This window comes from Alosa alosa, chromosome 16 (genome assembly GCF_017589495.1).
Source record: "Alosa alosa isolate M-15738 ecotype Scorff River chromosome 16, AALO_Geno_1.1, whole genome shotgun sequence".
Classification (NCBI taxonomy): Eukaryota; Metazoa; Chordata; class Actinopteri; order Clupeiformes; family Clupeidae; genus Alosa; species Alosa alosa.
The window spans coordinates 2429234-2445806 of NC_063204.1; the positions used below are offsets into that span (position 1 = coordinate 2429234).

At 44.1% G+C, this 16573-nt stretch overlaps 1 protein-coding gene across 1 annotated transcript in view; it reads left to right on the forward strand.

Moving 5' to 3' along the window:
• The window catches only part of pola1 (polymerase (DNA directed), alpha 1), a 105720-nt gene that overhangs the window by 51521 nt on the left and 37626 nt on the right, over positions 1–16573 (forward strand). Inside the window, 5 exon segments of the mRNA XM_048266946.1 lie at positions 4688–4893; positions 7695–7827; positions 8038–8169; positions 8927–9101; positions 10789–10970. Coding sequence (XP_048122903.1) covers positions 4688–4893; positions 7695–7827; positions 8038–8169; positions 8927–9101; positions 10789–10970 — 828 coding nt within the window.

Consider the following 16573-nt stretch of genomic DNA (forward strand, 5'->3'; position numbering starts at 1 on the left):
GTGTCAGTGCCTCCCTCAAACTCTTATACCATTCTGATGTGAATCCATCAGCACCAGGAGACTTATTAGCTTTTAGTCTAGTGATAGCTGAGGCAAGTTCTTCTTCAGATATAGGTAACTTCAAAGTTGAATTTTGATCATCTGTCACAATTGGGAGATCTAATGCTTGGAGCATTGATTCTAATTTGTCATCATTGTGTACTTGAGGTTGTGAATATAATTTTTCATAGTAGTCCTTGAAACAGTTTTTTATTTCTTCTGTTTCCTGTAGGATATTTTTAGTCTTTGAATCCCTTATTTTAAATATTGTGTTGTCTGCCTCTTGTTTTTTTTAGTTTGTAGGCCAATAGTTTTGTGTATTTAAATATAATATTTTTGTTTAGTGTAGATCAGTTTCTTTTGAGTATTTAATTTATTTGGTTCCTTATCTTTTTCATTTCCACTTCAGTGGCTGGATTAGGCCATCCTTAAAAATATTTTTGTTTGCAGTAACAGCCAAAAAAAATTAAAAATGGGTCGGTAGGTAGGTCAATATTTTTTTTTTCAAGATTCAAAGTAAAAAAAAAAGTACAATTTTGGTCATGGTGATTACGTAGGAATGAATTTACACAAATGTGCATATCGTGATTTAACTGACTGGGTCTTCAACCCGTGCCTTCAGGCGCACCATTGCAAACCTCATTCTGATGCAGGTTATATAGACCAGCCTTTCTCAAACTTCTTTGACCTGAGGCCCAGTCATGGCAGACTTTTGGGTCATAAGGCTCATCCACATGTACCCAGAAAGAAGGCTACAATAGCTCTTGGCCACGTTATATTGAAATTTGACTATACAATACTCAATGCTATACAGTGTATTATACAGTCTCTGCTCTGTGTCTAAGGAAGTTCTAAAAACAACGCCGTTCTATTAAGTTTCGTTAAATAAATAAATAGCCTTCCAACAGGTTGAAGCGAGCTTTGATACCAACGTTATCGATTAGTTTCAGTTCCTCTCGCAGAGACGCCAAGATTGAATGAATGCTCATACCACCACTTAATTGTAGGGCTCCATGTTTAATGACATCGATAGCAGAAACGTTTGTTTTCTTTTTTCGTCGATCCGCGGTTTCTTGATCAACTGCGCAGCAAATTATCAGATGAAGCACCGGGCCTAATTTCACTCCACGACTCCAGCGGACCAGCAGTCTCCATGTTGCGGACCCATATTTTGAGAAATGCTGAATAGACCACAACCAATTTCAATACTCCGACCACGGTCACCGTTAGACTAGGGGAGAAGGGATGAGAAAGATCTGGCCACAGTTCTTCCAGAACTTCGTGCCAAGTAAAAGCGTTATCAGTTTGTGTGAATGAAACGAAGCGTAGGCCATAGTGTGACATCGCGAAAACCAATGGTATAGAGATGACGCCACAGGTTTTTTTAAGTGAGCCACGCTTTGCATGTAGGCAATTTATATTCACAATACTTGGGCCTACTAAAAAGAAATATTATTTTATTGCGTTTGTATTGGTTGTTTAGAGGGAAAAAAAACAATCGGTCGGTATTAACGCAAGTTTACAACCGGCAAGTCGGTCGGACTAAAAGGGGAAAAAAAAAAATATTTGGGTCGGTTCTAAATTGACAGGGTCGGTCGGGTTACGGCAAACGAAAATATTTTTAAGGATGGCCTTAAGTGATTAAGTGAGTGCTGTAGAGTGTTGAAGATCATTGAGTCTCTTGGTCCTTTGCTTCTTCAAAAAGGAAGTTGTTGCTATAACCTTTCCTCTCATTACTGCTTTACAAGCATCCCAGAGAGTAGGAGGGGAGACTTCATCATTATCATTATCTTTTAAGTAATCTATAATGTCTTTACCAAACTGTTCTATCCTGTCCTTGTTCAGTATAGAGGAGTTAAGTCTCCAGTGACCTGGTTTCATCCTGCGCTCGTCAGAAAGAGTCATGTACACTGGGCAATGATCTGAAAGATCAATAATTCCGATACGACAACTTTGCACTCTACCAACATCCCTACCAAATATAAGAAAATAGTCGATTCTAGAATATGAAGAATGGGGAGATGAGAAATGGTTGAAGTCCCTGACTGAAGGATTGTAAAACCTCTGTACATCCACCAAGCCCACCTCTGAAATGATCGTAGTAATCTTTTTGGTTAACTTCTTGGGCTGAGAAGTTTGGGTGTTAGAGGAATCAAGAGTCGGGTTCAAAGTAATGTTGAAATCACCCCCACATATCAAGATTCCCTGTGACTCAGTCACTGCCCTATCTAATATTTTTTGGTGAAAAACTGAATTTGAGCCTGGGGGAATGTATACATTATATAGAGTAAAGTAGTTCCCATTAACCTTTCCCTTAAGCAGTATAAATCTGCCTTCCCTGTCTTTAATTGTAGATAAGAGTTCGTATGTCACCCTTCTAGAGATCAAAATGGCCACCCCCCTATTATGCTTCGATCCATTAGAGGATGAGAAGACGTGTTTGAAACCTTTTAAGCTTTTGATGTTCAATTTCAGTCATATGGGTTTCTTGCAGGAAAGCTATATCAATGCTCTCTTTCTTGAGTTTTGAGAGAATTTTGTTACGTTTATCAGGGCTGAGAAGCCCATTGACATTAAAGGAAATTACATTGACCATAGTAGGGTACTGATCCCATGTCTAACCTATATTGCCTACAAGACACACAGATACCTCTCCTCAGCAGAGTATTTTCTTCACATTCTAACATATTTATCTCCCCCATCAACTTTAAACTAACATAACAGCAAAAACAAAAAACAATGAACAACAAAATTACAGTAACTTCCAAAAAAGCGGGGGACCATAACCCAGGTTCCCTGTTGGATAGGAGTGGAGGGAAAAAAGATCCCCACAGAGTAGATGGGGCCCTCCCTAGTGGTGGAGAGAATCCATAACCTCTAGATAAGTCCAACATAGTCTGAAAGTTTTCTCTGTTCAATCTGCATGATGTAATTAACGCCTACCGTCTTTGAAGCATAATCCTCATGGGGGAAAAAAAACAGGTTCACAGACGAACGTCTCTCTCACTCCTCATTTTCAGTCCTGATGAAACTGTTGAGACGTTCTCCGAAAATCCTGCAGTTTCTCTCGTTCTCGCTTCCTAGATCACCTTTCCCTCTGGTGTTTTCTCGTTGTCATTGGAAAGTGTTCTTTCCGGGATCTTCTCTTGCTTGGACACGTCAATGCCTCTCACCCTCAGCTCCGCTATTGCCTCCTGGGCGTCTTTGTATGTCTCCGTACCGTTTGCCCAATGAACTCAAAGTTTCGTGTATGGTGTTTGAAAGTGAATGCCTTTCTCCTTTCTATAAAGATATAGGAGATATGATATTATGATGGTAGTAAGAGCTCGTCAGTCAGAAGCTGGTCTAGGAACTTGGTCATAGAGTCACCTTCGGTGTCTTCAGGCACACCGTAGATCCAAATATTACATCGCCTGGACCTGCTCTCTAGTTCCGTCACCTTCTCCTGCAGTCCTCGTCTCTTGTTTAAAAGGAACACTAGGGACTCTTTGGTGATAACGCTTCCAGTTCATAGACACGTTCTTGAATTTCAGAGATAGCTTGGGCTTGGTTCTGAAGGGACGTGCCTAGCTCTGTTAGCTTCAGATTAAGATCCTGTTTAAAAGTTGCTAGCTCTTCCCGAAGATCTACTTTCAATTCTCCCTTCAGCTCCGAAATCGCTGACTGTATGTGTTTTTTATCGTCCTTGAGATCTTCTGTAATGGAAGTCATTTGTCGAAGCAGTTGACTCGCGGATTCAGAGGCAGCTTCTTTGTCGGGGACTTTCTCTTCGTTTTGCGTAGACAATGATTTCGACATTACTCGCTCCTTAGTTCCCGTTCTTGAATTCTGGCTTCAGTAATTTCCCCCCTTCCATTGCATACGTCTTCTATATAAAATTAAATGAATTTAGGCAACGGGGGTACTTATAAAATTAAATGAATTTAGGCAACGGGGGTACTTTTGCAAAAAGATTGAAACAGAGAGTAACTACCGGCCACTACCGGAAGTCTTCTCTATACCAGACTTAATGCAAAATGTAAAAGCATTTCCACTTATATAGCAGTCACATACCCTGAAAATGAATGAAGTTTTACAGTTTTTTTTACAGAATTTGCCATTGTCTGCTTATCTCACGCGACTGCTTTTGGAATGTTATTGTCTCTTCTTCGTGAATTAATGTGAAGCTTCTGTACGGTCACGGCACTATCGACTGGCCTGGCATATCGCTACAGCGCTTTCTGTCGGTTTCACCTCTTCGTGTGGACGCAAGTCTTCTTTTTTTTTACCAGTGGTGTTGTGAAAATGGTCGTTTTCGTGTTGACGTGGCCTCAGTGTGCCTGCACACATAAATCTGCATAACAATAAACATATTTTGTGCATCTTGGTTTGCCATATTGTTCAGATTGACTGTGTTATCGCCAGGCACTAGACTGCACTAATTTTCATTCATGCGAAAAAGCTTTCCCATGCTGTAAGCAATTTGTAACAGTAACAACAGCAGCAACTATGACACTATAATAACAACAACAATAATAATAACAGCAGCAATAATAATGATGTGTTAAGTGAAATAGCATCTCACTTGACATTTACTCTTTATTTGTGTGTGTTCTTGTAGAAATGTTCGGCAGTAATAACTATGTGTGCATGTGGGACATTTCTCCAGGTGAAGAGTGAGGTGAACAAGCTGTACAAGCTGCTGGAGATTGATATCGACGGCGTGTTCAAGTCGCTGCTGCTGCTGAAGAAGAAGAAGTACGCGGCACTGATGGTGGAGAACCACGGCGACGGCCGCTTCACCACCAAGCAGGAGCTCAAGGGCCTGGACATCGTGCGCAGGGACTGGTGCGGCCTCGCCAAGGAGTGCGGCAAGTCAGTGTCACGTAGTCAAAGACCTCTCTCAAGGAGTGCAAGTCAGTGTAACACGTAGTCAAAGACCTCTCTCCAGCCGCTGTGAACATCTGATTATGCATGAAAAAAAAATACCGTCATATACCGTGAAACCGTAAGAATTTTGAAAAATACCGTGATATACATTTTTGGTCATACCGCCCAGCACTATCGAGTCCCCATAGAGATGAGTCGAGTTCACATGTAAGGGATAATGGCCGCCGAGGTGTCCTGTTATACGGAATTAATGGCAAAGAACTCCACCGCCCGAGGCCGTTATCCCGCTTATCACCCGGTTGCCGCTATAGGCAATAGTCTTGCCTTTATAGCACACAAAGGAAACAAGCGGTTCCGTTTAAAAAGAAGCCGACTTGTTCAGTTTGTTGTTCAATTTTGTTTGGCCAGTGATAGCACGGACAGTTAGCTTGTTTACAGTTGATTCCACTGTTGCGAAGCCTGCTTCCAGGCTTAACCGTCGTTGTACTATGGTTGTTATAGTTACCATTCATGAGGATGGAATTCATATTCATATGGATGGAATTCATAGGTGTCCCGTTATTCAGAATTAATAGCCACCCGACTCAATCAGAATCAGCCGCCAATGCGCCTATTTTTAATTTATTTTTTGCACCACTTGTTTACCTGTCAGTCACCAGTGGCCTCCGTCCCCTGGACTTAACACGTTTCTATCAGCCGGCTCATGATTTCTCAGATCAAAGGATACATGTTGTTAACGTTCCAGTGTTAAGATATCGGTGGTAACTACATAGGCTAAGCTGTGCAGCCAACGCGGCACCTCTCTGTTAAATCTTTTCTAGGGAAGTTACTCGGTTTGGGTTACTATTTCCCTTGCCACACCACGTGGCACTGGTTGTTACAATTACTAGCATTTGTATCAGTGCTGGTATGAGCACCCAATACTGCGGATGCCTGCCGTTACGAATCGGTGTTGGTGCGTCCATAAGTGCTTTATAGCATCATTGGCACGTACAAGTGTTGGGTTATTATGAGTGCTGGGTTATTGTGAGGCTGATGGTCTCTGGAACCAGGAGGAGGCAGATTACCAACACGCCTACAGTCATCCTACTGACATGGCAGTCTGTATTTAAACCCATTTAACCCCCCCACCCTTCAAGAGATCAGCAAGCTAAATAAAAACCCTTGATGTTTTTTTCCCAGCAGCTGGTTTAGATGGACACATTTCCACATTTCTTTTGCTCAGATCTGGTTTAATATGCTTTCTCTTTTTGACTGGCAAGATTTCCCCTCTGTGCTTTTTACTAGTAATATAATATCTTGACACCGTAGCTATTTATACCCCTCGCGTCCCCCTACTATCTGTTGCCTATTGAAGATTGACAGCCCAGACATTCTGTCTGTTTGCCATTGAGGGGTAAGCTGGTTATTTGTCCACCCTCAACTTTGCTTTTTACAGTGGAGCAATCAGTGAACACTTTACCCGGACTGAACTACAAAGATTAAACTGTTTCAGGTCCTGTGGCTGTGACAACCCCAATGCACAAGCCATGCCATACATAGAATTCTCCAACACTGCCTGTGTGCGTGTGTGTGTGCGCGTGTGGTTGGTCGGTCGGTCAAATGTTCCCTTCGACACACAAATACACAGCCAAGGCTGACACCAAAAGTGTGAGTAAAATAACAATCCTGAATAGAAATGACAGTTGAGCAATTTGGGCTTCAGGGCAAGACGGCTCACGTCGCGTCTCCTGGAGTCGTGTCGGAGAGCGGGGATTTTTACGGCGCTTTACAGCTCGCTCTGTATGGACTCTAGCCCAGTGGGTGAGCCTTTTTGTGCAGTCTTGTTAAAAAAAAAAAAAAAACCAACAATGTCGACTTGGTGAAATTCGTGTAAGTAGCCCTATATAAATACTCAATATTGAGTCTTTTTCTATGTTCCAAGAGAGCCTAGCACTGCCTGTACGCCACCTGGAGAACGGTAATTGGTCACGTAGATTAAACTTGTTGAGTTAAGTGGCTCTAATTGCTTTAATTGGTTAGACGGCGAGCCTACTGGTCAAGCAAGGCTGGCTCTGTCGAGACGACAAACTGTCTGCAGGAGGACATAGACCATCCCCATGTATGCTACAGCTCTGTTGTGCTTTGCTCTAAATGTATCTCTTTGTTTGTTTATGTCCATACTTGGAATCAAAAGGGGGGTAATGAACAACACTGTTCAGGTAGCAGGTGTTGATCACAACGTTATCAGACGTGAAGCCTACAATATCAGTCATGCCATGATATAATTACGAATTAAACAGTTGTATGATGTAGACGTGATGCCTACAATATCAGTCATGCCATGATATAATTACGAATTAAACAGTTGTATGATGTAGACGTGATGCCTACAATATCAGTCATGCCATGATATAATTACGAATTAAACGGTTGTATGATGTAGACGTGATGCCTACAATATCAGTCATGCCATGATATAATTACGAATTAAACGGTTGTATGATGTAGACGTGATGCCTACAATATCAGTCATGCCATGATATAATTACGAATTAAACGGTTGTATGATGTAGACGTGATGCCTACAATATCAGTCATGCCATGATATAATTACGAATTAAACGGTTGTATGATGGGTAGACTCTGAAATGAACGTGAAATATATTGCTGTAGCATTTTGTGTCAAAGCAGTCGGCACGTGCTGTGCGCAGTATGGGATATAGATGTGCAGTGGATAATTACATAGGCAGATCAAAGCCAGATGCCGTCTTGTTGCCCTGCTGAAGTTGTGCTCTCCACGGCAGCTACGTGATTGGTCAGATTCTGTCTGACCAGAGCCGAGACACCATCGTGGAGAACATCCAGAAGCACCTGATCGAGGTGGGCGAGAAGGTGGCCAGTGGCGATGTGCCTCTCAACATGTTCGAGATTCACAAGGTAAGCATCCGTGTGTGTGTGTGTGTGTGTGTGTGTGTGTGAAAACATGGAAGCTTGGACACACACACACACACACACACACACACACACACACACACACACACACACACACACACACAGAGATGCCAAAATTGTACTGCAGCACCGTAGACAGGAACGGACAACTTTTATTGCAAAGAAAATACATTGCTGTGTGTGTGTGTTGCCCAGGCTCTGACTAAAGACCCTCAGGACTACCCCGATAAGAAGAGTCTTCCCCATGTGCACGTGGCTCTGTGGATCAACTCTCAGGGGGGCAGGAAGGTCAAAGCTGGGGACACGGTCTCCTACGTCATCTGTCAGGTACTCGTACAGCCACTGCCTTCTCGTCACAAGTCGTGTGTGTTGCCTTGCGGTTGCTCAATTAGGACCTGATGCGTTGCCTTGCGGTTGCTTAATTAGAACCTGATGCGTTGCCTTGCGGTTGCTCAATTAGAACCTGATGCGTTGCGTTGCCTTGCGGTTACGCAACTCGGACCTGATGCGTTCCCTGCTGATTGTAGCCTTGCGGTTGCTCACTGTTGTGCTACTGATGTGCGCATAGCCTGTTATAAGTAGGTCCACAAGCGTTGGAGAAAAAAAAGGTTCGGGTGCGCATTCTTGCATGGAGTGGCATAAAAGGCCTGTCATTTCTCTTTCTTAAGCAGTCTTTTCACCAACACATCAAAAATCCTAACAACTGGCCAATTCAGATGGGTGGCACCAAGAGCATAAAGAACTTACTCATGCGTCAGTCACATAACCATGTTGCTGGTTTTTTTTTTTTTTGAAGCCTTGCTCGTCACCTTGTAGCCTGATCTGAACAAAGTAGGGCATCGAAACACGGCAAAATGTGTCTTCACAGTGCCTTCATGCTCAGAACGCTCACACTGTTGGATTTTTACATGTGAAAAAAGTCCTTTGAAAAACCCCTGAGCTGATATTGGCTTTATTTAACCTCTTTATTGATTTATTTAATCTCTTCCAAACCGTCTGACTGATGTGATGTGATGTTGAAGTCTGACCTGATCTTCCTCCTGCTGATCTGTGACCTTTTGACCTCTTTGGCTCCTCCCATCAGGACGGTTCTAACCTGGGGGCGAGCCAGCGAGCCTACGCCCTGGAGCAGCTCCAGAAGCAGGACAGCCTCACCCTGGACACGCAGTACTACCTGGCCCAGCAGGTGCATCCTGTGGTGGGCCGCATCTGCGACCCCATCGAGGGCATCGACGGTGTGCTCATCGCTACCTGGCTAGGTACTGTATGCACGCTTCGTCTGGCTCTCTCTCTCTACTACGTTTTATCACTTCATCTCTTCTTTCTCTGTTTCTTTTTTCTTTCTCTGTTTCTCTCTCTTCGTTTTTTTCTCTCTGGTCTTTCTCTCGCTGTCTGTTTCGCTATTCTTTCTCTATTTCTCTGTTGTGCTTTTCCTTTATTTGGACAGGACAGTGAAGAAACTGACAGGAAGTGAGTGGGGTGCTATCAGGAAGTGACCCGGGTTCCCGTTGGGCTTTTGGACCAGAGTGTAGTACGGGCACTGTAGACCCTCCCCCAATTTTTTTTATTTTTCATTTTTATATGAAAATGGCAGTTGGTCCATGTGAGGCGAGTGTGCAGCCTGTAACACGATGAGGCGGCTCCTCGGTGCGAGTCCCTGGTCTCCGAGCGGCTTGTTTTCCTCTCCGTGTAAACGGATGCACATTTCTGCCTGTAGGTGGCAGCAGGTGGTGGGTGTATGTGTCTGCTCTCTAATCCCAGTCGCCCTGCAGTCAACACTATTTTATTTACTCACTTATTCACTTAGCCAAATGACTCTGGGGGGCAATTGTGCAGGGAGGGGTGTGCACTGAGGAGGTTATGCCCGCACTAATAGTATTCCGTGTCACCTGGGAAGAAGGGTTGGGTATTCAGCTGCTGCTTCTTAATCATTTGATGATCTCTGCTAGCTGTGTGTGTTTTTATTGCTTCCCTTCCTCCCAGGACTTGTTCTATATCCAGTTGGTTATTAATGGCCCTATCTCTGTCCCTCGTCATCTTCACTGGCTCATTCCTCATCCAACACACTCTTGACAGTTGTCATGTGTTGTCCAGGCCTTTGCTTCTAGAGTATGTCAGCACACTGGTTGCAGTTTAAGTCGTTTTTAGCGTTGTTGGTGTTGTTGGTGTTGTTGGTGTTGTTGGTGTTGTTGGTGTTGTTGGTGTTGGTGTTGGTGTTGGTGTTGGTGTATTCATTTATTCATCCAGGGTTTGTATTGTGTTCTTTTCCCCGTGGAGTTAAATACAAGTGTAAATAAGTTGCTTCATCCACATATCTCCAGGCACCATTTTGCTACTGTTAGTGCTGTAGCTGAGATCCTTAAGATCCTCTTTCTCCTGCTGTCTTCAGTGCACTAACAAGCCAGTGTGTGTGTTCGCCAGGCAAGCCTTAACTGTAATGTGAGCAGGCATCTTTGGCGTTGTAGATGGATCTGTGTATTCACATTAATTTTGGTAACTCCAGTGCGGCCTCTCAGGGACCCTTAAGGGACACTTAAACGCTGTTAACCTCAGTTGAGTTCAGTGAGTGAGTGAGACGTTGCTGACTTAGCTGTCCTCTCTTTTGCCTGTTGCAATTTTTTTTCTTTTATTAACCGTTTAACTGATGGTATTAAGCGGTTAAAATGCTTCTCAAAACTCTTCTAAAACTCGTCTAAAACTCTTTGGTTAAACTGTAAATTATGAACATTCCCACTTGTTGACATAGCTGTCCTGTGCTTTGCCTGTTGTACAGTGCTTTGCCTGTTGCCCACTTGTTGACACAGCTGTCCTGTGCTTTGCCTGTTGCCTACTTGTTGACATAGCTGTCCTGTGCTTTGCCTGTTGCCCACTTGTTGACATAGCTGTCCTGTGCTTTGCCTGTTGCCCACTTGTTGACATAGCTGTCCTGTGCTTTGCCTGATGCAGGGCTGGACCCCGGTCAGTTCCGGGCTCAGCAGCGTCAGCAGCGGGAGGAGGAGACGGACGGCCTGTTGGGGGCGCCAGCGCAGCTGACGGACGAGGAGCGTTACCGTGACTGCGAGAGGTTCTCCTTCACCTGCCCCCAGTGTGGCACCGAGAACATCTACGACAACGTCTTCGAAGGAGCGGTGTGTACACCCAAACAATCCCACTGTGTTCAAAGGTCCCCTGTGTAACGTTTTCAGTTATTTGTTAACAAAATCCATATTTCCTATTCATAAATGTGTCCCATTCATATTTAATTACCACCACCACCAAATCGAAGCTAACGTTACCTATTGGCTTAGAAATCCTCATTTACATAGCGCAGTGTCGACTCAACGTGTATGTGCGCCATTTTAAAATACGGTGGCCAGCAAGGGACATCTGCGAAATACAGCTCAGTCTGTCGTCTGCATGCATAGAAAAAACATTAGCTTGGATTCATCTGCAGAATTTCCCTATTCAGCAATGTAAGTTACAAGCCTGTTTTCATATGTCTTAACAATCCGACATTGAAATTGAGAGAAGAGAAAAATAACTTTTTTCGTGATCTGTCACTGGCTCACTTGATCTCAAGTTTCTAGACCCAGAGACAGTTGACAACCTAACTTAACATAGTTTTGCTAGGACTAGTAGACTACCACAAAGTTGCTGAACGTGTGTTATTTCAGGTTAGTTTGCAATAATATACAAGTTTAACCAAAGTCCTTAGCTGCTACCTAGTTAGCGAACATAACTAACTGCTCCCATTCACTTTCCGTTTACCGTTTACTGATTGTTAGCTAGCTAGCTTGGTTAACATGCAAAATGAAACTGTTTATTCCCTGTCCGAAAGAGTGTTTCATTGGCATCACACACAAGCAATGGCGATAAAATAGTACACAAAAGTTTATATATGTTATTGCTTATTCAGAGAGAAGTTTATGCTTCAACGTGCCTAGGAGTCCAGAACTAGTGTCAGTTTTGATGTGTGACAGCTCCACCGCTAGATGGGAGAATTTCTTACACAGGGGGCCATTAACATGGCAGCTAAAAAGGGGAACTTTTGAGCTGTTGAGCAAGGCGCTGTTGCAGCGTGTGTGTGTTGTTGAGCAAGGCGCTGTTGCAGCGTGTGTGTGTTGTTGAGCAAGGCGCTGTTGCAGCCTGTGAGTGTTGTTGAGCAAGGCGCTGTTGCAGCCTGTGTGTGTTGTTGAGCAAGGCGCTGTTGCAGCGTGTGTGTGTTGTTGAGCAAGGCGCTGTTGCAGCCTGTGAGTGTTGTTGAGCAAGGCGCTGTTGCAGCCTGTGTGTGTTGTTGAGCAAGGCGCTGTTGCAGTGTGTGTGTGTTGTCGAGCAAGGCGCTGTTGCAGCGTGTGTGTGAGAGCTGCTCCGCCCCTACACAGCTTCCAAGGGAGAGGAGTTATCCACTACCAAAAACAGAATTGATTATGTCAGACCGTATCTATGGTTCTACGGTCTTTAATCATTAAGCCCCGGTACCAGGTTTCGGCACCGGTGATTGAAGACTTACTAAAGATAAGTTGCATACCCCTCTCTAAAAGTACCATTTCATATCTAACCAGTTAGATATAAAGGGCTTTGAAAGATAAGATGGTAAGCATTGCTGTTGTTCTTCACACTCTTTCAAAAGTGATCCTGCACTGGACAACATGCACCTGGTCTCTGCCGGTAGAGTAGCAGCTTGTTGGACTCAAGCAGCAGGGTCACACGTGTTCCACCTTAACAACACCGGGCTGCCCGGAGACGCGCCTGTTAATCGGCTTCATATGCTCAGGCAATCGGCTGATGCCAAATATTAAAAAATGGCAAAAATCTGCCTGATTGACCGGCTTTCTGATCAGTTGGTTGACCTACTTTTAAAAAAACAAAAATCTAAATGCGGCTCTGACTAATCCTAATATCAGTCAGTTATCCAGTTACCTTTAAATGCGGCTCTTATTATAATCATAATATCAGTCAGTTATCCAGTTACCTTTAAATGCTGCTCTGACTATAATCATATCAGTCAGTTGCCTAGTTACCTTTATGTTTGCTAGTCATATCTACTGCTGCTTTTCTCACAGTTTCGTGTTTCAACCTATTTTGCTACCTCATCACCCTGTATGCAGTGCTAACTTTTGGATGTTGATGCTTCAATGTTGCTTAATTTTGAAACTTGCAAATATCTCCCTGGCAACTTAAAGGGCAAGCATGTTGGCTAGCACACACTCCCTAAACGGAAGCATGACCGCTTCCCTCTAGTCGTCTTGGGGTGTGTGTGTGTGTGGGGGAAGGAGGGACTAAGTGAAGCAGAGCAGGGGGTCGGGCCACAGGTGTTTATGTCCTGTTTTCCTGGCACGAGCAAGCAAGGATGCGGAGGATGCCTCCAGGCCTCTTATATTTAGCCGACCGTGTGTGTGTGGGGGTGGGTGGGGTAGGGGATTTGGGGCTTTGGCGTGCCACTCATAAGCACTCTCTCCTGCGCTATGCTCTGGTGGGCATGGTCGCCGTGCGAGGCCGAGGGCCGAGGTCAGCGGAGAGGGAGAGGAGGGGCCAAGGGCTGCCCTTATCAGTGTCTAATTAAGAGCTTCAGACACAGCTTTCTCTTGTCTCGGAGAAACTCATAAAAACATGACATGCACTCCCCCTCTGCCCCAAGGCCTGTCCTCCCCTCAGTCTAGAGAATTCACACTCTCAGGCGCACACACACACACACACACACACACACACCACTTACTGAAGTCATTTAAGGTGTCACACACACACACACACACACACACACACAGGGCTGACTCGAAGAGAGGCACTGCACACACACATGCTTTCTTTGACATCATTTCTCTGCACATCAAGCCCATCAGTTCGTAGGCAGACTGAAAAATATCCTTCCTTGTTGTCACACACACACACGCACAGAAGATACTGTAGTGAGCACTGCTCACACTCATACACACACACACACACACACACACACTCTCACACACACACACTTTTTCCTTTGAGCGATAAGGCTGAGTATTAATTAGGAAGTTGGCTGTGTGTGGGAGCAGAGGGGAACAGAGGAAAGCCTTGACTCCAGCCGGCCCGGGTGCGTAGCGCTCTTATCGCGAGGGACTGGACAGAGGAGCGGAGGCCAGGAATGCAAACGCTCCGACCAGAGGAGCGGAGACCAGGAATGCAAACGCTCCGACCAGAGGAGCGGAGACCAGGAATGCAAACGCTCCGACCAGAGGAGGATCCCCAACAGAGAGGATGGAGGACTTAAGGAGGAACCAAACGTGTGCGTGTGTGTGTGTGTGAGAGAGAGGGAGAGAGAGAGAGTGTGTGTACGTGTCCGTGCATGTGTTTGTGTATGCATGTATGTTCGTGTGTGTGTGTGTGTGTGTGTGTGTGTGTGCGCGTGCGTGTGTGTGTGGGGGACGCCTCCTGCTGCAGGTGTCTGATGTGTCCCACATCCCCCAGTCACAGTAACACACAGATTCACCGATTTCACTGTGTGAACCTGGACTGGATGGAATATCCATCAATAACATCAAATGTTGCATGTCCAGTGAAAAGGACTTCTCAGATGAACATCACATAGAACCTGAACTGCTGCAGCTTCATGTTTGCATGCCATAGGAGCGATCGCGTGTTGTGAGTGTGTTTGTGTGTTCTCATAAACATATGGTGTGAGTGTGTGTGTTTGTGTTTGTGTTTTCATAAACACATGGTATAAACACCTGTGTGTGTTTGTGTTTTCATACAGGGTACCCGCGCAGTCTTAAAAGTATTAAAAAGTATTAAATTTCATTTTCCTAAATTAAGGCCTAGATTTAGTCTAATATCCTCACGTAGCGTACATCAGACAAGGATTAAAGTTCTCCGTTGTACGACGGATTTCCGTCAATTTGATTTTAGAAATGTCATATTTGAGATCGGAGGGGGGGGTCTATCACCTTTTCTTTTCCTTTTTTTAAGGCAACTACAAATATTAGGTCCGATGAATGAATGTGTGTGATGGTAAATGTTTAAAGACCTAATAGTGTTCTTGAGAACTTTCTGTGTCTCAATCAGAGACCGCTCAAGAAGATACGTCAGCCATGAGTTTCGCTTTGTTTATGTTGTAGCTACACGCTTGTCTCATTGGCCTGGGGCGGTTGCTTTAAAAACAAATAACACGTCTGGAGGACTAACGGTCTTAAAGTTGGATTATAGTGACACAATTGAGACAGCTGATGAGGTTGCCCAATCCGCAACTTTTTGGGATATGATATTGTGAGCTCAATGTGCGAATTTGGAGGCTGTGTTCTTTCCGTGCATCAATGTAGACAATTTCTTACTATCGCGAACTCTTGTCAGGGGAGGTCATTCCCCTGAAGTAGTAGTACTTCCCCTGGGGAAGTACTACTACTCATCTCCAAAGCCCTCCACAACCTTGGTCCCCCCTACATCTGCGACCTCCTGACCCCTTACACTCCTTCCTGCTCACTCAGATCCTCTGACCAAAACCTCTTGCCTATCCCCCGCTCCAGACTCTCCACCCTGGGTGGCAGGTCCTTCAGTGCCTTGGCCCCCAAACTCTGGAACTCCGTCCCCCAACCCCTTCGTGCCTGTCCTTCTCTTCCTTTCTTCAAAGCACATCTCAAGACCTTTCTGTTTAATGATCACTTCTCCTCCACACCCAACACATAGTTCCATACAGATAACTTGTCTTTGTTGTATTGTTTTGTTTGTTTGTTATTGTGTTTCCCTGTCTTTGTCTCTGTTGTATTGTTTGTTTGTTTGTTTGTTTGTTTGTTTGTTTGTTTGTTTGTTTGTTATTGTGTTTCCCTGCCTTCCTACTATGTAAAGCGACCTTGGGTTTGAGAAAGGCGCTATACAAAATAAACGTATTATTATTATTATTATTATTATTATTATTATTATTATTATTATTCATTTTGGGTGTCACCTATGACTTGAACAGAAAGCCTGCCATGCCACCCGATGTAGCCTACTATTATTGTTACAGTTTTTGATCAATGCAACTAACAGTATGTGTAATGCGACGCAATATAAACCGTAGCCTATGCTTATCCCGTCTGTTATGACATGTACAACAATGTTTTTCACAATTTGCGACGGAAGGTTTTGACTGAGCGTGTTAACATAAAATAATAATATCGCAAACTGTTGAATAAGGGGGCCTTGTAGCCTATTTTGCTTAGGCCTCATTTTAACGACAGTAGGTTGTGAGCGTATGTTGACAAAAAATAACCATGCAATTAAAATAGTCAACTTAAAACTTTGCTATTATTAATGCATAGCACAAAACCATAACCAGTAGGCTCACCAGAACGTTCGTGCACTTCAGGACATCTTCCCTACCTGGTGCAACTAGCCACCACGACAGAGGTAGGCTACGTTTAGCTATGGCTGACCGTGTTTGCACTCAGAAAGTAGGCTACACATGTTCCTTCATAGCGCAACACGACCTGTCCCTCACCATATCGCAACCTCTTGTCAACCTTATACAATCTGTTGCTGAAGACAAAAGCGCCCTCTCCAGATTGTCGTTATTAGATGCGCAGACCTCCTACATGAGCACACACAGTATTGCTGCTCATTGGAAAACTGAGTTGTCTGTAAAACTCAAAATTACCATGTTTTCATTAAATGCAGATGAGGCAACAAATGGAAATATGAACAATATCTAGACTGTTCTGATTCGTTACTTTGATGAGGAAATGTGAAGTCTTGCAAACTTGATTTTATAGATTTTACTTGGTGTTGAATTGCATATTAACAAGAA